The 25,049-nt window shown below is 45.3% G+C and overlaps 1 protein-coding gene across 1 annotated transcript in view; it reads left to right on the plus strand.

Moving 5' to 3' along the window:
- Window positions 1–25,049, plus strand: part of LOC139385246 (disintegrin and metalloproteinase domain-containing protein 10-like) — an 83,004-nt gene that overhangs the window by 14,790 nt on the left and 43,165 nt on the right. Inside the window, exon 2 of the mRNA XM_071130395.1 lies at window positions 3,763–3,913. Within this exon, the coding sequence (XP_070986496.1) occupies window positions 3,763–3,913 (151 nt within the window). The remainder of the gene's footprint in view (window positions 1–3,762; window positions 3,914–25,049) is intronic.

The following is a 25,049-nucleotide window of genomic DNA, read 5'->3' on the forward strand; positions in this document are numbered from 1 at the left end:
ATTGTGCATCTGTAAAAGTTTGGGTTTTGGGTGACAAGCCAAAGTTCTTCAGCCTCCTGAGGTTGAAGAGGCGTTGTTGCGCCGCCTTCACCATACTGTCTGTGTGGGTGGACCATTTCAGTTTGTCCGTGACGTGTACGCCCAGGAACTTAAAACGTTCCCGCTTCTCCACTGCTGTCCCTTCGATGTGGATAGGGGGGTGCTCACTGTGCTGTTTCCTGAAGTCCACGATCATCTCCTTTGTTTTGTTGATGTTGAGTGATGGGTTGTTTTCCTGACACCACACACCGAGTGCCCTCACCACCTCCCTATAGGCTGTCTTGTTGTTGTTGGTAATCAAGCCCTCTACTGTTGTGTCGTCTGCTAACTTAATGATTGAGTTGGAGACGTGCATGGCCACTCAGTCATGGGTGAACAGGGAGTACAGGAGGGGGCTAAGCACGCACCCTTGTGGGGACCCAGTGTTGAGGAACAGTGATGTGGAGATTTTTCCTACCTTCACCACCTGGGGGTGGCCCGACAGGAAGTCCAGGACCCAATTGCACAGGGCGGGGTTGAGACCCAGGGCCTCAAGCTTTAATGATGAGTTTGGAGGGTATTATGGTGTTGAATGCTGCGCTGTAGTCAATGAACGGCATTCTTCCATAAGTATTCCTCTTGTCCAGATGGGATAGGGCAGTGTGATGGCGATTGCATCATCTGACCTATTGGGGCGGTATGCACATTGAAGTGGGTCTAGGGTGACAGGTAAGGTGGAGGTGATATGATCCTTGACTAGTCTCTCAAAGCACTTGTGACAGAAGTGAGTGCTATGGGGCAATAGTCATTTAGTTCAGTTACCTTTGCCTTCTTGGTTACAGGAACAATGGTGGTCATCTTGAAGCATGTGGGGACAGCAGACTGGGATAGGGAGATATTGAATATGTCCCTATCTGGTCTGTGCATGCTCTGAGGACGCGGCTAGGGATGCCATCTGGGCCGGGGCCCTGCGAGGGTTAACACGTTTTAAATGTCTTACTCACATCGGCCACGGAGAAGGAGAGCCCACAGTTCTTGGTAGCCGGCCGTGTCTTTGGCACTGTATAAAAATGATTTTGTTTGCATTTACATATATCCCCATTACCAGTAAAACATCATCAAAACCTATTTCTTTCACTTACTTGCTGTGCTGTTTTTGTTGTTCAGTAGTTTCATTCTCAACCAGCTCTGTCTGTCCGTGGCCTCTCTTGCTCGGTGCGCACTGTCACTGTGTCCGTTTCCATCTTGTCCAGCTGTGTATGTAACATTTCACGTAAACCCTGTTTCTTGTCTGCATGGAAGTTGCAGTCCTTATGCCTAGCATCGAGCATGGTGGCGACACCGTAAAGAGGCTCAGAGAGAATGCCACTGAATTGCTTGTTCACAGCCTCGAGTACTTTTGTAAGTTTTAACCCCACGGTCTGTGTTGGCAGTTTTGTTGAGCAGGAGTTTCAATGCCATGACAGAGGGGTATCACGTCTGCTGCAGACGCAGTTGATGAGCTTATTTATCCAGTCAGTTGTTCGAATGGAGCTAGCTAGTGTGTTCATGTTTCAAACGTGCTGGTTGTCCTACCGCTGATGCCATTTGAGAACATTCTTGAGCATGTGCTGTCAGGCTCATGAGGCTGACATCGCTGGTCCAAATGTCAGTTGTGAAGCAAATGGCAGTGACGCCCATAGCAAGTAGCTCATGGATGTGCGTTTTAACAATACTGTGTAACTCCGGTAGGGAAACACCTGAAGAATACCGTCTACTTGATAGTGTGGTCGAGCACCTTGAGCCCTGGTACAATCGGTGAAAGACGACAGAGGACGGTTGATTGTCAAGGGCAATGAATTCCATTATCTTTGTGTTTAATGGATTTCCCCTTTTGAGTTGTCTCGCTGAAATGTTCTTCCTCTTTCAAATCACTGCTCCACTTGAACGTGTTTAGTAGTTGGAAGTGTGCGCTTAGTATTTTTCTGCTTTTGTTCTGTGGAGAATTGGGGCAGGTGGTCAGTCCAGTTCAAGTGCTGAGCAGTCTGATGGCTTGTAGATACCAACAGTCTCAAGGACAGTTTCTATCAGACCTCATGCTCTGATACTGTCTGCCCGGTGATAAGGGAGAGAGCAGCTCGTGGCTGAGGTGTGTGGGGTCCTTAATGATGCTGCATGTCTTACTCAGGCACGTTGTTTATGTAGATGTCCTGGAGCATAGTCCCAGTGACGTGCTGGTCCATCTTCACCACCCGCTGGAGGGCCTTGTGGACGGAGCAATTTGTGTACCAGGCCGTGATGCAAACGGTCCGGATGCTCTCAATGGTGCAGCGGTAGTATTTGGAGATGACCCAAGGCAGCATGCCAAATTTCTTCAGCCCCTTAGGAAGCAGAGACTCTGTTATGCCCTCTTGACATGAATGGTGGTGGTGGTGTTGGTCCGTGACAAGTCCTCAGTGATGTGGAAGCCAAGGAACATAAAAATCCTGTCTCTCTACTGCAGTCCCGTTGATTTGGATTGGGGTATGTTCCCTCCTCTGCTTCCTGAAGTTAACAATCAGGTCTTTTGTTTTGCTGATGTGGAGGGAGAGGTTGTTGTCATGACACCACAATGCTAGGTCACTTACCTCCTCCCTATAGGCTGACTCATCGTTGTTGTTTATCAGGCCTACAACCGTGGTGTCGTCAGCAAACTTGATGATGGAGTTGGTGTTGTGTAAAGCCAACATGAATGAGACTATGTAATGTTTTTGAACCTTTTTCACAGTACATCAAATTTTAAAGTGCTCTGGTGATTACATTTTTTTTATTTTTTTTAATAAACCTCCGGAATTGGAAGGGAAACAAAAAATCTCTCTGAAGTTTGACAAATGGCAATTTGTCTGTGTTGGCGGAGTTTATCTGCTGTAATGTGTTTCTGGGAGCAGGGGGAGGGAAGATGAGACTGGGGCTGGGGATTGGATCACATCAGTGTAGAGATGCCTGGAACCCCTGCTAGGAGCTGGAAATGATGAGAATGGTGTTTGTCAGATAATAAAGTGGTCTGAGTCAGCAGGAGGCAGACTAAAGGGTGTCTAGCTAGCTGCTCTTGATGGGAATCACTCTAGGTCCCTATGATGGGAATCACTCTAGGTCCCTATGATGGGAAGGAGAATGGGGATATATTTTGCAGCACACTGCAGTCTTTTGCTTATCATCTACTCAACTTGTGGAATGTTTTTCTTTTCTTTTTCTCCCCAGCATTTCAACACTACATCTCTTATGTTGGAATGGGAGAAGTGAATGAAGCAAATATATACCATTGGGCCTCTATAGTATTATAGTATCTTGTGGGTGCAGGTGTCCTTCAAAAGTGAAGCTATTCTTAGTCCCAAAAACAGTGCTTGAGGAAGTAACATCTTTATCCAAGGAAGGATGAAATGGAAAACACACATACACACACACACACACACACACACACACACACACACACACACACACACAGTAAGTCTAAATCAATGGTGAGAATGAGAGAAATACACACAGCCTGCTGTTGTATTATTCATAAGATACTTGTGAATCTAGTCAAGGCTAAAGCTTTCATAATGAGGGATTATGTGTCATGGTCTCGGGTTAAAAATAATTCCTAATAGACTAGCTACGTTTTGAAGTAGTGCTGTTCTGAAGTTTTGTCACTGCACCCCATGCCAACCTGCCGGTGAGGAATGAGTTGTTTTGACTTTTTAATTGGCCATTAAAAGTCTGTTTTCACCTCTGTTCCTGCAGGTCAGTATGGAAACCCTCTGAACAAGTACATCCACCACTATGAGGGCCTGTCCTACGACACCGAGGCCCTGCACAGCAACCACCAGAGAGCCAAGAGGGCCATCTCCCATGAGGACAAGGTCCTACAGCTTGACTTCCACGCACATGGAAGGTACGTCACACTCTTTAGTCTAGTGTACATTTTAAAGTTCATAAGAGATCTAGCGTTAGCCTGCTTGCCAAATCTGTAGTGCTTTAGCCAACTCATCTGATTTATTGTTGTCATGCCATTCATTTACCAATTATTGACTGATGTGACAATGTCAGTCAGAGGAGTTGGATAGAATACTAACAGATCTGGCTTCTGCTTTCCAGGCAAGTCGAGCGTCACGCCCAACTCAACAAACCTGTCGACGCTCGTAGTAAATAACTGACCTGTGACGTGTTTTCCTGCATGAACAAAAGCTTCTTCTTTTTTATCAAGGGAGGAATCTCCCAATGAAGTCTGTGTGGGGTTTTGGATTACAGGGGTATCTTAACATGGGATCAGGAGCAATTCTGAGCCCTGGACTCTTGTGAGCCAACATTGTCTTTCCCACACTGGCTGGGACTCTGAGAGAGCGGTGTGGTAGTCTGGCTTGGCATTGTGCACCAGCGTGATACAGGGATAGCCTACTGGAAGGCAGAGGGTGTTCACTGGTAACCAGGCCTAAAGTGTTGTTATATCAGCCTGCAGCAAGCTACTTCTTCTCACAGGCACCCACCTATTCCTACCAAATGTTTAGTATTCTGTCCTAGGCTGACTCTGTGCCTGTCTGTATGTGGGATGGGTTTGTGGTTATTAAATCCAGCTGATTGTAGTCTCCAGCTATCTCTGACCTTGACTGATATGGTCACCAAGCCAAACAGAAACCTAGAGGTTAATGTGAAGAGAGAGAAAAGATGTACATGCATCTAAGAGAAGTGCTGCTGTCTGGATTTTGGTTAATCCAGAATGCTTTGTTTGAGGAATGATGGCCAGGAGCTCGCTCCCTCCCTTCCCCCACACATAATCTACTGTTTCTATTTCAGATGGTGGATAAAGTCTTACCGATTTGGGGACTAGCAGTCCATGTTACCACCTGTCTCTTAACTAAGATGACCCTCACCCTCCCAACAGGGCAAAATCCTCTCTGTCCTCCTCTGACAGTTCACAAACCGTCAGTACAGGACTGTGTTTTATTCCGCCAGCTCTGTTCTCTCTCCTCTCTCTCTCCTCTTTGCCACGGGAGCGGTACTGAGTCCTGACCTTGACGTTTGGATTCACTCCCAGTGGAGGGAAGAGGGTATCGTCCTCTTGTGTAACAGACAACAGCAGCAGTGCAGACTGGCAGTGCAGACTGGCAGTGCAGACTGGCAGTGCAGAGGTTCCTTTGGTAGCTGCAATACAGCTAGACCTATCTCTGCTATAGTGTTTACCTACCTTCTAATCCCAAAGCTACTGGGCAGAGGACTCTTGTCACTGGGAAGGTTTTGTGTCTGTACAATGTGCATGTCACTTTCCCGTCATTATGATATTCATGTCAGTTTTAACTCATCCCCGGCTTAAATCACATCAGTCCTATTTTGTTCAAGTAGACCCTAGTTCATCTCTTTCATAATGGCACCATTTTATGTTTTGGAAACATTTACTTTGGTGATAACACAGCATAGAGTTCCTGCTATCTGTATTTCCAGATAGCAGTGTTGTGGTCTCCCAGGGATGGTGAGAACAGGCTGCAGTGGTCACTTCCTGCTTGTCTGTTTCAGAGGACCGTTTCATTCACTGCTTGTTCTGGAGATAGTCCTGCAGGTGTTCACATTGTCTGTCAGTAACTACACCAGATGGGTTGAATGTGCTAGTGTGTCAGTTAAGCAGTCATAAAACACTGCCTCTTCTCTGTGTAGAACAGAGCCCATAATTATTCAGTGCCTGGACTGAAGGGGAAAATGCAGCTTTTCTGGAGATGGCACGTCTTGTACACCTCCCCCGGTTCGCTGTGCCTCGAACGAGCTCATCAACCAACACTTTCAAACTGGGACACACGCACTTGTTCGTACATTCATTCGTTCGTACATTCATTCGTTAATGCGTACATTCGTACATACATGCATAGATACATACAGTTGAAGTCGGAAGTTTACATACACCTTAGCCAAATACATTTCAACTCAGTTTTTCACAATTCCTGACATTTAATCCAAGTAAAAATCCCCTGTATTAGGTCAGTTAGGATCACCTCTTTTGTTTTAAGAATGTGAAATGTCAGAACAATAGTAGAGAGAATGATTTATTTCAGCTTTTATTTCTTTCATCACATTCCTAGTGGGTCAGAAGATTACATACACTCAATTAGTATTTGGTAGCATTGCCTTTTAAATTGTTTAACTTGGGTCAAACGTTTTGGTTAGCCTTCCACAAGCTTCCCACAATAAGTTGGGTGAATTTTGGCCCATTCCTCTTGACCAAGCTGGTGTAACTGAGTCAGGTTTGTAGGCCTCCTTCCTCACAAATGCTTTTTCAGTTCTGCCCACAAATGTTCTATAGGATTGAGGTCAGGGCTTTGTGATGGCCACTCCATTAGCTTGACTTTGTTGTCCTTAAGCCATTTTGCCACAACTTTGGAAGTATGCTTGGGGTCATTGTCCATTTGGAAGACCCATTTGCGACCAAGCTTTAACTTCCTGACTGATGTCTTGAGATATTGCTTCAATATAGCCACATAATTTTCCTCCCTCGTGATGCCATCAATTTTTGTGAAGTGCACCAGTCCCTCCTGCAGCAAAGCACCCCTACAACATGATGCTGCCATCCCTGTGTTTCACGGTTGTGATGGTGTTCTTCGGCTTGCAAGCCTCCCCCTTTTTCCTCCATATTTTATGGCGGTTTTGGAGCAGTGTCTTCTTCCTTGCTGAGCGGCTTTTCAGGTAGGACTCGTTTTATAGGACTCGTTTTACTGTGGATATAGATACTTTTGTACCTGTTTCCTCCAGCATCTTCACAATAACCTTTGCTGTTGTTCTGGGATTGATTTGCACTTTTCGCATCAAAGTACGTTCATCTCTAGGAGACCGACCGCATCTCCTTCCTGATCGGTATAACGGCTGCGTGGTCCCATGATGTTTATACTTGCGTACTATTGTTTGTACAGATGAACGTGGTACCTTCAGGCGTTTGGAAATTGCTCCCAAGGATGAACCAGACTTGTGGAGGTCTCCAATTTTATTTCTGAGGTCTTGTCTGATTTCTTTTGATTTTCCCATTATGTCAAGCAAAGAGGCGCTGAGTTTGAAGGTAGGCCTTGAAATACAACCACAGGTACACCTCCAATTGACTCAAATGATGTCATTTAGCCTATCAGAAGCTTCTAAAGCCATGACATCATTTTCTGGAATTTTCCAAGCTGTTTAAAGGCACAGTCAATTTAGTGCATGTAAACCTCTGACCCACTGGAATTGTGATACAGTGAAATAATCTGTCTGTAAACAATTGTTGGAAAAATTACTTGTGTCATGCACAAAGTAGATGTCCTAACCGACTTGCCAAAACTATAGTTTGTTAACAAGAAATTTGTGGAGTGTGTGAAAAACAAGTTTTATTGACTCCAACCTAAGTGTATGTAAACTTCCGACTTCAACTGTACATACATACATACATACATACATACATACATACATACATACATACATACATACATACACTTGCACATTGAAACACACACATTCTTTCTTATTGTGCGTGGTTGCGTCACTGTCCAAGCTATTAGAAAAGGTGTTTCCCCCTCTCTCTCATTCTCTCTCTCCTTCGCCGTGGCCTGCTGTGTGTGTGAAGGGTGTTGTGAGACCTAAAAATAATCTATCCCAGGAGCCCTGTCATTTTCAACACTCCTCCTTTGCTCCTTTCTTCACCACTGTCTTCTGAAGGTTTTGTGTGGGGGACTGATCAGAATACCCCCTCCTGTACTGCTTACACTCTGCAGCATGACATCATTAGCCCCTTGGAAACAGCAGGAGCTGCTTGTGTGGGCGGCAGTCACAGCTAACGTTAACTTCATGTGAACGTTTTCCTCAGCCATGTCTTTTCTGCAAGCCCTTTGCTCTCTGGTGTGATGTTCACCCTGGAGTGTAGTGTGATAGTCACCTGGCCTGTTAAACCACCTGATGTATCTGTTGTGAAGAAAAATTATTGAGAGGATGGTGCACAACAGTACATGTCTTCATTCATTCACCCTGTTTGGGCAGCCCATCTAACATTCTCCTGAATTGCCAACAGTCCAATAATGGTCGTGGAATGATTGAATGTTTGGGTTGGATAGTTCTGAGGGCTTTTCAGATCTCCATTCCAGCCGCTGAGCACCGCCCTTATGACTGAGAACATGTGATGAGGGTAACGTCTGAGCTAGCACACCAAGGGCGGCATTCCGCCTCCGAACCCGACCCCCAATTTTTTTGTGTGCACTTTCTCTCTCTGTCTAGCATGAGCTGGAGGGAGTTACTTAAATTGACTTACACCAGTCTTTCTTTTTTACATCCAGTGTGAACGAGTGCAGACTCGAGTAGAAGGGTTAAGAATCAGACTGCCCAGCTGATATTGACTTCTGTAAGTGAAGACTGAACTGCTGACTGTTTCCTCCTCCCTGTGTGACCTTTGTATTGTGATGAGCATGCAGTCTTACTCCACGCCTCCGCCACAGCCAAGGCAGTGGTGTCTGGTGATTAGGAGGCACAGAAAAGCCCTTTTGTTTGCCCACACTCACATCACTACCACTCCCCTCCTCCCACTCCAACACTATGAGCAGCTAGATCAAGGTACCCGATAGGGCAATCCTGAGGCTTTGTACAGTGTAGGATCACATGCCAGGGTACAGAACAGTACAGAATACTGAAAGGGTTCAGTGCCAGGGTACAGTACAGAATACTAAAAGGGTTCAGTGCCAGGGTACAGTACAGAATACTGAAAGGGTTCAATGCCAGGGTACAGAACAGTACAGAATACTGAAAGGGTTCAATGCCAGGGTACAGAACAGTACAGAATACTAAAAGGGTTCAGTGCCAGGGTACAGTACAGAATACTAAAAGCGTTCAGTGCCAGGGTACAGTACAGAATACTGAAAGGGTTCAGTGCCAGGGTACAGAACAGTACAGAATACTAATAGGGTTCAGTGCCAGGGTACAGTACAGAATACTAAAAGGGTTCAGTGCCAGGGGAGAGACTAAGGGAATTAGTGGGCACCTGCTTTTCTCTTAGAAGAGATTTCACCTCACTAGGACACATGGGATCCAGTAAAGGTTCCTAGCTAACTGAAGCAAACAACTGCTACAGTAGAGCATTCCTTTTAGTAAGGGGACAGGACAGCATGGTTCAGAGAGAGGCCTACACCTTTACGTCACCTCGCAAACAGTCAACACACCAGTGGTCTGGTTGAGGTGAACCCCCTACATGAGTTATTCCAGGCCACCATTCAGCCAGGGTGCCCGTTTGTTTGTGTGAGTGAGTGTGTGTTCAGTGTGATTGTCCTGCTCATCTATCTACCCCAGACTGGGGTTAACATGTTAAGCCACAGTGAAGTTGCATGCCACAGGTCAACTAACATGAACCCTGCCACTGTAATCTCTCTAAGGTGAGTTTGGCCTTGCAGTGAACTCCCTACCATGACTGGATTGGCCAGAAGGATGGACGATTCTGCTGCTGCATATATAGCTTGTAGTGTTTTGTAGGTGTGGGTTCTCATTTGTGTGTGTTTGTCTTTGGGCCTATACCTGTTTGTGATAATGCATTATCTCATGCCTGGTTAGTTGGAGTCTTTCCTTTATCCAGTTCCCCAGTCTGTTTTTGGGGGTTTGGACAGGAGATAAGGGAGTGTGAAAGTCAGTCCCGCTGACTGTGGGCCTGAGGCTGTGCTGGATACAGAGAGAGGCCAGCCGTATGACTGTCAGACGCTCAGTCAGGCGCTGAATCATTTAACAGTCAGCTGCTACCCTTAGTCTAACTGCACCTCTATTGGTTATAAAAACCTCCTCTATCACTGTGAAACACGGCCCTGTTTGGTAAGTCATGGACGCCACTGTGTGTGTACACGTTGTGTTTTTCATAGCCTTGGCTGTTCCGTGGTACACAGGAACCAGTTTCTCTGCCCTTGGATGAATGTTTCATGGAGCGCTAATGATGTCAGAGCAACCTAGACAGAGCGTGGCAGAGATGGAACGCAGTGCTGCGCCGGCCCCAGCCACAGCTACCCACAGTGCTCTATGGCACCATGAGCCCTCTGCGAGGTCAGGCTGTTGTGAGGAGAGTTTGGTGCTAGATCAAGAACAAGCATTTCTCTCTCACGTGGACCTCCAGTGCACAGCTAGTGGTACTCAGTACTGCTCCTCTCAGCCCACACCGTCTCCCAGTGCCTTGTTTACTTCATGAATAATCAGGAAGTTGTTCAGAACCTTTCCTTGACAAGTAAAAACAATCACCCACAAATCACAATATTGATGATGCAATGTTTTGCGCAGTGTTCTCACAATTTCTGCAGAGCTCATCGGAGTGGAATTGGATTGACGGCCACGATCAAACCGTGTAGCCTCGTGTGCACATTTTGGTGATATTCCTTGCTAGTTTGTGTTATTTGCCCAAATTATAGCAAATTTTTGGTCACGAACATGGTTTGTACGGTCATGAAAAGTAATGTGTGAATCACATGCTTGTGGGCCCGAGGAGCGCGAGAGAGAAATTGCAGCCGCAGGTAGCCTATAATAATGATAGCAACTAGCCTGGCTAGGTAACTATTTAGCTATTAGCATGTTTTGATGTCACGTCCAATGTCCTAAAAATACATTTCACCGGCACTCCCACAAATGGCCGCCGCGCAGTTGATGAACGGGGTGTGTTAATAAACCAATGCTGCATACAATCTGACACCGTGGGAGAGCTGGAATTTCCTTCTTCATCATTGGCCATGTAATTCATACAACATAAAAAATATTATACAGTGCTCAAAAAAATAAAGGGAACACTAAAATAACACATCCTAGAATGAATGAAATATTCCTATTAAATACTTTTTTCTTTACATAGTTGAATGTGCTGACAACAAAATCACACAAATTATCAATGGAAATCAAATTTATCAACCCATGGAGGTCTGGATTTGGAGTCACACTCAAAATTAAAGTGGAAAACCACACTACAGGCTGATCCAACTTTGATGTAATGTCCTTAAAACAAGTCAAAATGAGGCTCAGTAGTGTGTGTGTGTGGCCTCCACGTGCCTGTATGACCTCCCTACAACGCCTGGGCATGCTCCTGATTAGGTGGGGGATGGTCTCCTGAGGGATCTTCTCCCAGACCTGGACTAAAGCATCCGCCAACTCCTGGACAGTCTGTGGTGCATGGAGCGAGACATGATACCCCAGATGTGCTCAATTGGATTCAGGTCTGGGGAACGGGCGGGCCAGTCCATAGCATCAATGCCTTCCTCTTGCAGGAACTGCTGACACACTCCAGCCACATGAGGTCTAGCATTGTCTTGCATTAGGAGGAACCCAGGGTCAACCGCACCAGCATATGGTCTCACAAGGGGTCTGAGGATCTCATCTCGGTACCTAATGGCAGTCAGGCTACCTCTGGCGAGCACATGGAGGGCTGTGCGGCCCCCCAAAGAAATGCCACCCCACACCATGACTGACCCACCGCCAAACCGCTTATGCTGGAGGAAGTTGCAGGCAGCAGAACGTTCTCCACAGCGTCTCCAGACTCTGTCACGTCTGTCACATGTGCTCAGTGTGAACCTGCTTTCATCTGTGAAGAGCACAGGGCGCAGTGGCGAATTTGCCAATCTTGGTGTTCTCTGGCAAATGCCAAACGTTCTGCACGGTGTTGGGCTGTAAGCACAACCCCCACCTGTGGACGTCGGGCCCTCATACCATGGAGTCTGTTTCTGACCGTTTAAGCAGACACATGCACATTTGTGGCCTGCTGGAGGTCATTTTGCAGGGCTCTGGCAGTGCTCCTCCTGCTCCTCCTTGCACAAAGGCGGAGGTAGCAGTCCTGCTGCTGGGTTGTTGCCCTCCTACGGCCTCCTCCACGTCTCCTGATGTACTGGCCTGTCTCCTGGTAGCGCCTCCATGCTCTGGACACTACGCTGACAGACACAGCAAACCTCGCATTGTGCCATCCTGGATGAGCTGCACTACCTGAGCCACTTGTGTGGGTTGTAGACTCCGTCTCATGCTATCACTAGAGTGAAAGCACCGCCAGCATTCAAACGTGACCAAAACATCAGCCAGGAAGCATAGGAACTGAGAAGTGATCTGTGGTCCCCACCTGCAGAACAACTCCTTTATTGGGGGTGTCTTGCTAATTGCCTATAATTTCCACCTGTTGTCTATTCCATTTGCACAACAGCATGTGAAATGTATTGTCAATCAGTGTTGCTTCCTAAGTGGACAGTTTGATTTCACAGAAGTGTGATTGACCTTGGAGTTACATTGTGTTGTTTAAGTGTTCTCTTTATTTTTTTGAGCAGTGTAGTTGGTCTAATTGACAAACTCGCATGCTGTCAGTAGATCTCCCCTGAAACCTGAATATTTTAGCCTTTCAAGGTTATGAATAAACATGCCTTAGTTAGATACCTTGCTTTGGAGTAGCCTACCTTAGCCATTTGATGGCTGATTTATTGAATGAGGGAATTATTTAATTGCAATGTTTTCGAGGCTACTGAAGGGGTCCGCATGCTTCCTGTTCGGGAACAGTTCATGCATATATTATGTTTGTGTTAGTTTTGGGCTTCGGCAAGGTTCTTTCTGGCTATTCATGCACACACACAAAAATCTTGAGGCATGCCGAAGTCTACGCCTCTTGGTCTGTGATTGGTCAACAGTAGGGATTCTTCAATTAAGTGTTTGTCAACGATAGACAACTAATTTTCATGCACATTTTTCACTTGAGAAATACTGCACCAAACATCTTAGATGTACAATTGCAAAGCTAAGATCTACTCTGTAAAAATGTATCTTCGATTAAGTCTGATTATTTTGTGGAGGTGTATACTGGCTATGGCGCCTAAGCTGGACAAACAGTATTGCTGCTTTTTTTCTAGTTTTTCAAGTGAAGGTCTTTTTAAGGTTGTATGCAGCACACGTGTTTGGTTCACCTAGCTGCCAGTCAAACTGAAGCAAGCAGAAGCCTTAAGGGTGGTCAACTGTCCTCCAGGAGAGCCTTAAAGGGGCAGTGTTATATTTTGAGAAAGAAGACAATAGGCAGAGTGTAGCCTAGCCTATATATTTTTTGTCCGATTCTCTATGGTAATGATAATGTATTTGTTTTGTAAATTGGTTCCTTGCATCATACAATGATGTAAAAATAGTGTTACAGACCATATTTTATTTTTCTCTTAAACTTTCGTACAAGTAAAATATCTGTCATACTTGTCTGAAGGACACGTGGCTTAAAAAGTTGTCAAGCCCTGCTGTTTGTAAATGCAAGCAATATTTTTAAGAGGTTAAATCACAAGCTAGTGTTTTTATTCTTTAATCAACAAAATTGTAAGCCTATACTTTTGCGAGTTTGAAAAAGCACAAATTTGGCAAGCCGTTGTAAATAAGTGCTTTCATTATCCTGTGTTGCTCTACATGCAATCCACCCGCAACATCTATAATGATATTTATCAAAGAAACATTTGCTGAACTTAGATGACATCCATCTGTTGCTGACAGTTGTTACTGATGTTTCTACAAGACAGGCTTCGTATTGCTTCTTGACCACCTGTAAAACTAGCTCTGCTGAACATTGAGGGGAAATGACTTCACATAATGGTGCAGAAAACTCCACTATATGTTTCATCAAGAGGGTTAAGACCAGCTTTCACAACTCATCCTCACTTTCACTGGGGTGGAGAGATTATTATGTGGGTCAAATGAATGTCTCTCTCTCTCTCGCTCGCTTTGTCCCCCCTGTCTTCAACGTATCTACACAACGCCCTCTGCACACTATCACGGGTCTCTTTCTCTCTCCTCTGTGTCTCCACTCCCACCCATCCCTGGGAGGGTGCAGACAGCCATGGGCCCTTTGAGACCTCTGACAGTCTCCTGAAATCCTGGAGGATTGTCACTGCTACATTGGATTAGAGTTGCAGCAGTCTGAGAGCCTCTCTCTCTCGTAGAGTTGCAGTCAGAGGTTATCCCAGCTGGCAGCAGCTGAGTGCAGGCAAGCTGGCCGTGTAGTGGGGTTGGTTTGGGTCTCTGGTACCCAGCGGCCCAGCACTTATCCCTGGTTTGAGCACCAAGTCCTAAGGTGTATGGGTGTCTGATCCCACCCCACTGACGCTGTTGAAGGATGACATGCCCCTGCCTCTGCTCCATCGATGACACCAAGGTCAAACAGATAAATCTGAACAGTGTAATTGCGTCTGCTCTTTATCAGTGCAGTTTGTCTAAAGGCCAGTGATCCATGAGACCTGGGAGTCATGGGAACGATGGTGTGGAGGGGAGACAGAGGTGGTGGAGCTCATGCTACTATCCTGCACCATGTAAAGATGATCACATTTTTACAAAAAATAAAATTTTGCACCAGGTTTTTGTGTGAACTGTTCACACATCTTTGTGTGAACTGAGTCATCAACATAGTAGTTTTAATTCTTACTGTTCTTCAGGTAAGGCTTCCCTGTAAAACCCTCTACAGGAATAGTTAAGATATTTTCTCCAGCTTGCCGTGTTCATCCTTGTGAACGAACCGTGGCTGTGACCAGGCCACCCCGTGGTCGATGCAAAAGGCACTGGCTCTAGTTATGAGGAGGAAATGGCTCAAATGATGAGGCCGTATTGATTTGTTATATTGCCCACTAATAATCAGCTGGCTGCTGCGTACGTCACTGCAAGCACAGGAGCTGTAGTCACAGCCCTGGGACTCGAGTCTCTAGCCAAACGCCTTCCATCTGTCATGAGCCGGTTCGTCCCCTTCTTTGCTGTAGCAGCTGTCAACTAGAGGTCGACGGATTAATCGGAATGGCCGATTTTAATTAGGGCCGATTTCAAGTTTTCATAACAATTGGAAATCTGTATTTTTGTGCGCCGTTTTTTATTTTTTTATACCTTTTATTTAACTAGGAAAGTCAGTTAAGAACACATTCTTATTGTCAATGACGGCCTAGGAACGGTGGGTTAACTGCCTTGTTCAGGGGCAGAACGACAGATTTTCACCTTGTCAGCTCGGGGATCCAATCTTGCAACCTTACAGTTAACTAGTCCAACGCAGTAACGACCTGCCTCTCTCTCATTGCACTCCACAAGGAGACTGCCTGTTACGCGAATGCAGTAAGCCAAGGTAAGTTGCTAGCTATCATTTAAACTTATAAAAAACAATCAATCATAATCACTAGTTAACTATACATGGTTGATGATATGACTAGATATTATCTAGCGTGTCCTGCGTTGCATATAATCTGACTGAGCATACAAGTATCTGACTGAGCGGTGGTAGGCAGAAGCAGGCGCGTAAACATTCATTCAAACAGCACTTTTGTGCGTTTTGCAAGCAACTCTTCGTTGTGCGTCAAGCATTGCGCTGTTTATGACTTCAAGCCTATCAACTCCCGAGATGAGGCTGGTGTAACCGAAGTGAAATGGCTGGCTAGTTAGCACGCACTAATAACGTTTCAAACGTCCCTCGCTCTGAGCCTTCTAGTAGTTGTTCCCCTTGCTCTTTATGGGTGATGCTGCTTCAATGGTGGCTGTTGTGTTGCTGGTTTGAGCCCAGGTAGGAGCGAGGAGAGGGACAGAAGCTATACATCCAATAGTCAAAGGTTAATGAAATACAAATGGTATAGAGGGAAATAGTCCAATAATAACTACAACCTAAAACTTCTTACCTGGGAATATTGATGACTCATGTTAAAAGGAACCAGCTTTCATATGTTCTCATGTTCTGAGCAAGGAACTGAAACGTTAGCTTTCTTACATAGCACATATTGCACTTTTTCTTTCTTCTCCAACACTTTGTTTTTGCATTATTTAAACAAATTGAACATGTTTCATTATTTACTTGAGGCTAAATTGATTTTATTGATGTATTATATTAAGTTAAAATAAAAATAACAAAAAATTGTCCGATTTTAATTGGTATCGGCTTTTTTGGTCCTCCAATAATCGGTATCGGCGTTGAAAAATCATAATCTGTCGACCTCTACTGTCAACTTTATCAACATCCCTTCATGAGGCAGAGAGCTGAACTACGGCATCCCAGTGACCAATGAGAACTGGTTAGGAGAGTCAGTCACCGCTGCCAAGTCAGGCATCATCCAGGCGGTGGAGTCCACGATTGACATGGCTGTGCCAGCTATGGCTGTGCCCCCTGTGGTAATGAAAACACCTGAAAACCTTCCCAGTCCTAAACGCCTCAGTACTGGTGGGTCTGTGCTTGGTGTTTGCCACTCCTCTGTCTTGTTCCCACAGATGAGTTCTATGGCAGTGAGCAGCCTGGAGCCAGATCTTCAGGAGAGGATACGACAGAGCAGTCCTTACATGTCTACCGTCTTCTTCAACAAAGGCTTTAGGACCACACAATAACACGCACACTACAGACCAGCCCCCTCTGCTGGCTGGACCCCTCTTGTCCCATCGCTGCAACTCCTACGGACTCGAGAGGCAAAGGTTGAGAGCCCTGCATCCTCCAAAACACAACCCAGCCAAGCCTCATTGCTTCTTGACACAGTGCCTGCTTAACCTGGCGCACCAATGTGTCGGAGACACTGTACATCTGGCGACTGTGTCAGCATGCATTGCACCCGGCCCGCCACAGGAGTAGCTAGTGCGCGATGGGACAAGAACATCCCTGCCAGCCAAACCCTTCCCTAACCCGGACGACGCTGGGCCAATAGTGCGCTGGTCTACCGGTCGCGGCTGGCTTTGACAGACTGGACTCAAACCAGGATCTCTAGTGGCACAGCTAGCACTGCGATGCAGTGCCTTAGACCACTGCGCCACTCGGGAGGCCCAGGGTTTTGCTTTTCATTGCAAAACATTTTGCTACAGTGTGCCCTAATGAACATTACCCAGTTGACTAGCACAGCGTACTTATACACACACACTGTCCCACCAGATAACCTTATCAACCCCTCTTTTCTTAGTGCACCGGGTAACCCTGTGTGTTTTTGTAATCCTTTTGTGTTACCAAGAAAACCTTTTAGATGCAATGCCACTGGACACTCCTAACTGATTTCAGTAAGCACATTCCTAGTAGCGTTGATGAGGATGATATGCCAGAAAGCTTTATGTAGGACAGAATCTAGGCCTAATGTTTCAGCCCCATATCAAGACCTTGTGTCTTAGAGCGTTGGGCCAGTAACCGAAAGGTTGCTGTTTCAAATCACCGGGCTGAATAGGTGAAAACATTTGCCAATGTGCCATTGAGCAAGGCACGTAACCCTCATTTCTTCTGTAAATTGTTCTGGATGAAAGTGTCTGGGTGTGCCAGGGGGAATAACAAGCAGTAAATCTAACCTCAGCTTATCTCTGGAGGGCTGCTGCTGCTGGGTGGGTACATAGGTGCTCTCCTTCCTCTTTCTCACTCCCTCTCTCTGGATTTTCTCTCTCTCCTTCTCTCTGGATTTTCTCTCTCTCCCTCTCTCTGGATTTTCTCTCTCTCCCTCTCTGGATTTTCTCTCTCTCCCTCTCTCTGGATTTTCTCTCTCTCCCTCTCTGGATTTTCTCTCTCTCCCTCTCTCTGGATTTTCTCTCTCTCCCTCTCTCTGGATTTTCTCTCTCTCCCTCTGGATTTTCCCTCTCCCTGGATTTTCTCTCTCTCCCTCTTTCTGCATTCTCTCATTCCTCTTTCTCTCTCCCTCTCTCTGGATTTTCTCCCTCTTTCTGGATTCTCTCATTCCTCTCTCTCATTCCGCACTCACTCTCCCTCTCTCAGCCCTTCCCACCCTGACTCTCTCTCTCTACACACACTCTCACATAACATCCTGGGCTGCGGGTGATATTAATAGTGTGCTGAGTCCCTGAGAAGCTCAGGAAGAATTACCTCTCCTATCCAGGCTCCCCTCACATATTTCACCTGGTCGGCTGTGACAGACGGGGCAGGTTGGAGAGGCCCACCACAGGGCTGACTGACTGACAGAAGACCAGGGGCAGGTGGGAGAAGATGTATATGGTAGATGCTAAGGGATTCCATTGGCAGACAATGAGAAGCTAGTTTTGAGGCATTTCAGTCCACATGTAGCCTAATCATCACACAATTAGGTGAGAGGAGAGGCTCAGGCTAGATGTTGAGGCTGACCCCACTGGGCTGTCACATGTTCCTGTCTGATCTCCAATCATTGTGACAGGGTGGACGGCCCGTCACTTCAGCTTTAAAAGAGAACTGCCAGCCAGGGAGATTGTGTTGAACAGACGGGCACACACAGCGGGAAGTAGGGTGACAGTTTGGTCAGTGTCTGTAACAGGAATAACAAGGTGTGTGTTGCGTCAGTGGCTGTGTCCCCAAATGTCAGTGCTCCTCAGGGCAGACTCATGGAGGGGGTGTGACGAAAAGATAATGGAGGATTAGTGAGGCTGCATTGCAGGGGCATTATGGAAAGGTGACAGGGGTCTGTCTGTAAGCACATCATGACCAATGAAATCAAACACTTCTGTATTTGTAAGGAAATTATCCTGTACCTTGCTTGTCAACTGTTTAAGTACAGTGTGGATTACAAATTGGTTGTAGTGAATCAGATATACAGCAATGTGTGTTCCTCTCTGTAGATGTATAGACAGCCACTTCAGTGATGTAATCAGTAAGTGACTCATTTTTTGTTGGCTGGAGGGCAGTGGCCCATATGAGAGTCATGTCTGACGAATGGAATGTCTCTAGGATTGTTGGGAAGGAGCCTTTAGTGAACAGAACAATTCAGTCTTCTGGGAAGTGACTAGGTCATATGCAGCTCATGTGGTGCTAGGTCGCCCTTTCAGAATTTTAGAGCAGGAGCATGAGGAGGGAATGCAACAAACCCGCTGTATGCTCATACAGCCTTTACTTATACCACGTTTGAGAGGCAGGCATTATTATTATCCCTATGGGAATCCTTCAGTGTAGTGATTAGCCTGTTCAGTGAAGTGAGTTTGGAGTCCACCCCACAGGGTGGGGCCCTCAGTATAGAGGTCTGGGTGGGACTGATTTCTTCATCCCGCCCGCACCCGCTGCTTTTCTTACCTGTAGCCGCCCCCTCCCTCCGTTTCTGTCCGACTCCCACCCAGCCGCAGTCCTGCAATGTTATTTTAGGCATAGGTTATTTGACGCAGATCGCTTGCACGCCATGGTCCCAGCAATTGTGCGCGCTGTAGGCAATATCAAAATGCACAAAAAATAACCCACAAAATAAATTACATTTCCAGAGATTCTCACATTCTCCATTTTATGTTAGGCTATCAATATTACTGGGTTATATCAGCCAATAGTTTAGACATAGTTTGAAGAGTGCAGAGTAGGACAGAGAGCGGACACTTGCACTTTCTATTGAGCTACGTTTACCCTTTACCCTTTCCCTTTGCTTTGCTGGGGAAAAAATGGCATCCATTGTGGTATGGGTCAGATTGACGCGCACGTTTAAACACACTAAAGACAAAGAATCAAGTAAAAACAGCTTGTCAGACCTTTCAGAATGAAGAAATACAATAACACTTGATTTCAAAAACTATATTTAAGAACTAGTTGTTAAACATATTTCCTTTCTCACAAACAAGCAGAGATCTTGTTATCAAAGTGCAACCAGAACCAGTCAAAACAAAATATTGTACTTTTTTTATTTAACCTTTTTATTTAACTAGGCAAGTCAGTTAGGAACATTCTTATTTACAATGAGGGCCGATGCTGGGCCAATTGTGCTCCGCCCTTTGGGACTCCCAATACTGGCCGGTTGTGATACAGCCTGGAATCGAACCAGGGTCTGTAGTGACTCCTCTAGCACTGAGATGCTAGACCGCTGCTCCACTCAGACACTTGTTTATTTTGGACCTGTGCAAATATCTATACAGATGAAAGCTTCCGGGTCAAATTGACCAACATCATGTTTGTATACAAAATCTACACAGACATTCCAGAACACATCAAGGTGTCCACATTTTGAAGTTAGGTTCATGACCCTAAATGAGGAAAAGTCATTTAATTTCATGGAGAAAAAGAGGTTAACTAGTATTTTAGACAACTCAAAAGTGGAATTTGGTCAAATTGACACGCAACAGAATGGGTTTAATAGCCTACCTTTTTTAGGAGCGGGAACATTTTCTGACATAGACCAATATGGGTCATCAATATTTATTTTGAGGCAGTGTAGTAAACTATAGGCTAATTAGATTTAAGAAGTTAATTTCCTTGGCAAGAGAACTGCCCCTTCCTTCTCCGCCCATGGATAGCCTACAGGCTACTCTATTAAATTGAGACCGCACACGCAGCTGATCTCACTCATATGGCTACTGAACTTGAAGCAGCAAGAATGATGACAGCTGACACCTGCACTTTCTCTTGAGCTACGTTTTGCATATAGGATATAGCCTACCTTTTTAAAGGAGCGTGACGATTTGCAGGCAGAGACAAATAAATGGGTAATCAATACTTATTGAAAATGAAAAGGTGCAACGCTGACTCGCCATGGTATTCGCTCGTTGCGCTCTTTTCCTTTTCAAATAATAGTTTCAAAACTGCTTTTCAACTCACGTTGGTTGAGCTCCCTCCACTTATTTCCATTATCAATATTTATTTACAGACACTAGTCAACTATCGCCTAATCCAATTTCAGTCAACTTTCTTGGAAAGATAACTGCCCCTTGATTCTCCGCCCATTTATAGGCAGGCTACTCTATTTCATTGTCATATATTGTAGGCTCTTGATCTTGCACGCCCATCTAGGAGAGAAGAGGTAGGCTATTGAACTTGCACGCCCATCTAGGAGAGAAGAGGTAGGCTATTGAACTTGAATCAGCTAATTCTGAGATTGTGGGTGAATAATGCAACACAGAGGTGCTGTTAATACAATAGGTAGGCTAACGCATACAAAGCAGAAAGACGACCGTTTCCAGATAATCTGCGGGACCCTCAAAACAATTTTCAGCCCGCTTCCGCTTGCAGCATGAAAAATGTTGACTGTGCCACAGTGATCCCTGTTGGGACCTGCAACCCTCTACCTTCCTCCGCCCTGTATAATGTGTGGTTTGAAATGGCACACTGCCTGTACAGCTGCATGTTCCAGCCTGTTGGTTTTAAATCAGCCATGCTCAACCTGAGGTGGTTGGCTGGCAGTGGATCCATGCAAAGAGAGAAATATTTGAGGGAAATGTTTTTTAGATGAATCCCACTTCATTGTTCATAGTGTTTAATGCTCCTCTCTTGTAGGCTAGTAAAGCACACCCACTCTGACATTTGACACTCTGACAAGTTGACAGTAGTCAGCAGTGGTTTGATCTGTAGAGTTGATCTGCTGTCCTCCTACTATGTTAAGACAAGCATGCCTTTAGGCTCAGTTTACTGTATTAAAAATTTGAATCATTCTCGCTTCCCTGATCAATCTGATTTGAGGATTATGTAAGTAAATAAATTGTTTAATTCCTTCCAATGGCCTAGTATTTTGCCATTGGCCGCATGTGTGCCACATTATAATAAAGGTCAGCCTGAAATATTAGAACAAGTAGATCGTAATCTGATTTATCAGCTTGATCTGTCACCAGTAGCCTATAGCCTGAACACAGCCTTGGATAGCCATCAGACACCATGTGAGAGATGCAATGTTGAAGAACTGCAGTGACCCAGATCTGTCCCATGGAGTAGGGCTGTATAATCAGACTTGACTGTCAAGTGCCTGTTTCCTTCTTAGTCCCATTTTAGTTAATGTGCGGATACGACTCCACTGGGCAAGTAGAGACATGTAACATGGTTGGAGCGAGAAGGTTTTCTGTCGTGTTGAGAGAAGCACAGGTGTTTACATGGTGCAACTATATGATCAACCCTCTGTCTCTGGAGTTTGGTACTGGAAATTGTCATAAATATAGTTTTTGTTTACCTGAACAGTGAATGAATAGTCAGTTTTTAGGTCTAGTTGTGTCCCCTGGAGTAGTAGGTATGTATTTTAATAATGTATAAACTCATTAGGGACTATTTAGAAGTCTCTAATACACCTAGTTTTCACTTTTCACTTTCTGTAAGACAGGCAGATGGTGTCAGCATTATTTTAGCATTACTTTGAGCACTATTTCCATTATATAAAGACCTGCCTGTCACATCACCTCTACTCCTGGAGTGCTGACAAAAGCTGAGGCGATAGAATTGACTTTGAGATGTGGTGCTAGCTCCAGACAGTTTTATGGGGGAGTTGACTGGTCGCTTGTTTTTATTCTATATTCAAATGCCTTCTCTGATCAGATTCTACATAATGAAACTTTAAGCACTTTCTGTTCCCTTCTGACTGAGATATACAGATTGTTCTCCAGAGCTCAGGATTACACAAACTCTGTCTATGAATAATACAGAGATGTATTCCATTCAGTGACAAGTAGAGGGAAGAATGGCTATATTTGATATGGGAGCACACTGCACTCTGGGAAGCAGTAAGCCGTCTCCGGTGTTCGGGTTGCAATTAATCAGGATGTTTAAAGCGTGAGCTGAGTGGCTATGGAGCTCTGAGCTCTAAATAATATGATCAGCCCACAGACATTTGGGTGTTTGATGTTTCATTGAGGTGCGTTTGGGATGTTGGTAGTATATTAGAGGAATTAATGCCATCTTGAATTGAGAGAAGATCATTTCCTGTCAGAAGTCAGATCCTTCACAGCCGCCCTGCAGACTCCACTGTTAATGAGTTTTTAATAGAGGTTTATCATCTTGCCGCACTTGAACTCACAACATCATGAACATTTTTTTTGCCCACTGATGTGCAGCATGTCACGATAATGTCTTTGGTTAGCTTTTCTCTCAAAGGCGATGGTTAAGCACAGAGACTCCATGTTTGTCCCATCTGTCTGTCATCTCAGGGAAGTGGAGCTGGAAGGGACTGGTACTGACTAGGCTCGATATGGTAAGCTTCAGGAGTTATTCTAACTGCTGAACCCTAGCTCAGAGCCTGCTGTGCTATTTAAAGATCATATTCTGTCCCCCACATCCACATAGACTGGGATAAACTTCTCTCTACTTGGACCTGCAGCAGGATTGGAGTGGTTCAATTGATTCTGGAGTTGAACAAGGTTCCATTTAGCCACACAGATGTGTGAAAACACAACACTGCTTTTAGCTCAAATTCTCTGTAGGATTCTCTCACCTCTGCTTTACAACGTCTGCCTGTCTGATCTGATATGGAATCCATGAATAGCCTGAGTGTACAAAACATTAGGAACACCTTCCCAATATTGCATTGCACCCCCCTTTGCCCTTAGAACAGCCTCAATTCGTCAGTGCATGGACTATAAGGTGCCAAGTGTTCCATAGGGAGTCCATTTTCTTGCAGAAACAGACTAAACCGCAGGAATGCGCAGCCATCTCGTTTTCAGTCAGCTGTTCATTCCCCCAAAAATAACACATACAATTCTACGGATACGACTGTTATTTTAATTTCATGACGATGTTCATCCGTAACAGTCGGTTACACAGTTGTGCCAGCCCTACTCATCTGTAATGAAATAACTGCTATGAAAGTTACAATCTCTAGCCCTGTTTCAGGCAGCATCTGATTGCTGTGGCTCACTGAAGCCGAGAGAAATAGAGCGCATCCACTTTTTAAATAGTCTGACGGATCATTTCACACCAGCCTCCCCCGGCACCTGAGTTTCAGAAAGGAAGCAGCCTAGATATAACTGTTGTTTTTGTTGGTGTACCAGGACTATAGTATTTACCGGAACCCATCTCCACCCACACTTCTAACAAGTCTGACTGAGACTGGAGAAAGGAGGGGATGTACTGTAACTCACTGACACGTGAAAAGGAGGTGTAGGTAGAGAGAACATGAAAGGAAAGATGTTACTAGTATTGCGGTTGGTCATGTTGCTGGTGATATGCTTGTGTAGAGAAAGGCCTTGTGTTTGGCTAACCTCCTTAAGAGGGTTTAATGAGTAAGTGGCTGCTAGAGGTCAGAGAGACATGCGGATCTACACATCCACAGACTGGTTAGGTGGGAGAAACAGGGAGGCTGGTTGGTGGGATTTTGATAAACTCAGAAGACCTTGACAATGTTTTTCCATGGCAACAGGATCCAATTAGAGCCATTCCCTATCAACAGCAGGGAGGATCAGAGCAGAATTGAACCAGAGTGTATCCTGCCAGCCCAGAAGTTAAGCCAGGAGAGATAATAACACATACTTGCTCACAACACACACTCATCACAAGCTGCTGTGCTGGAAAGTTACATGCAGTGTGACTTGCTGGGCACCACACCTGCTGGGTGTCAGTGGAGGCGGAGTAACCACCTGTCTCTGGCTGTCTCAGGGTAGACAATCCCCCTCGCCTGCCTGGCACGTGTATATGCCAGCCAGCCAGCGATACTGCTCAGGTGAGGAGGAGTTGTGTAATATGTGGATCTGTTCAGTCCCTGATAGCGTTCCTCCAGTGTGGTGATTTACTTCGCCTGACATTATAGGGGACATTACTGGGATCATCTTGCTCTCTCCTCCTTTCATTCCCTAACACACACTCCCTTCCCCCCTCACCATCACCACGGCCCCCCCTACTCCCCACTCCGAGTGCAGAGATTTGCTGCATTAACTCCAGTCATATGACTATGAAGTCATGTTGCTGGAAATAGTTTTTCTTATTGTAATACATTTGTGGCTTTTCAGTTTTTTAAATATAAGTGTTGATTTGAAGAAAAAAAATATGTCTGGCATGATGCATGATAATACTCCTACGGACATAATTACATTGTATAAGAATTTCTCCTATTTCATAGAGACAGAAGGCATGAGGATGCATTCATTTAGTGGGATTATTATTGTTGAATGTCCTGAGTACATCATAATTATATTGTTTTGGTTCCAGTAACTGACTGGGAGCCTGCTGTACAGTGTGTGATGATGATGGAGGGAGGGAGGGTTGTCTATACCCTGTGGCTCTACTGAGCAGTGGCACTGAATGACTGACACAATGGGGAGGCTGCCCAGTCTGACAGCCAGACTGCGCTCAAGGTGTATTACTGTGTTGATAATGTAGTCCTCGGGAAACCAAACAGCTTAAATATAGAAATGGGGTAATTTCAGTCATTCACAGTCACTGCACTTCATCACATCTCTAACAGTATCTTCCCTGCCTGCCTGTCAAATAGAAACAGATCCATTTTCCTGCTCCACAA

The sequence above is a fragment of the Oncorhynchus clarkii genome, chromosome 26 (genome assembly GCF_045791955.1).
Source record: "Oncorhynchus clarkii lewisi isolate Uvic-CL-2024 chromosome 26, UVic_Ocla_1.0, whole genome shotgun sequence".
In the NCBI taxonomy this organism is placed as follows: domain Eukaryota; kingdom Metazoa; phylum Chordata; class Actinopteri; order Salmoniformes; family Salmonidae; genus Oncorhynchus; species Oncorhynchus clarkii.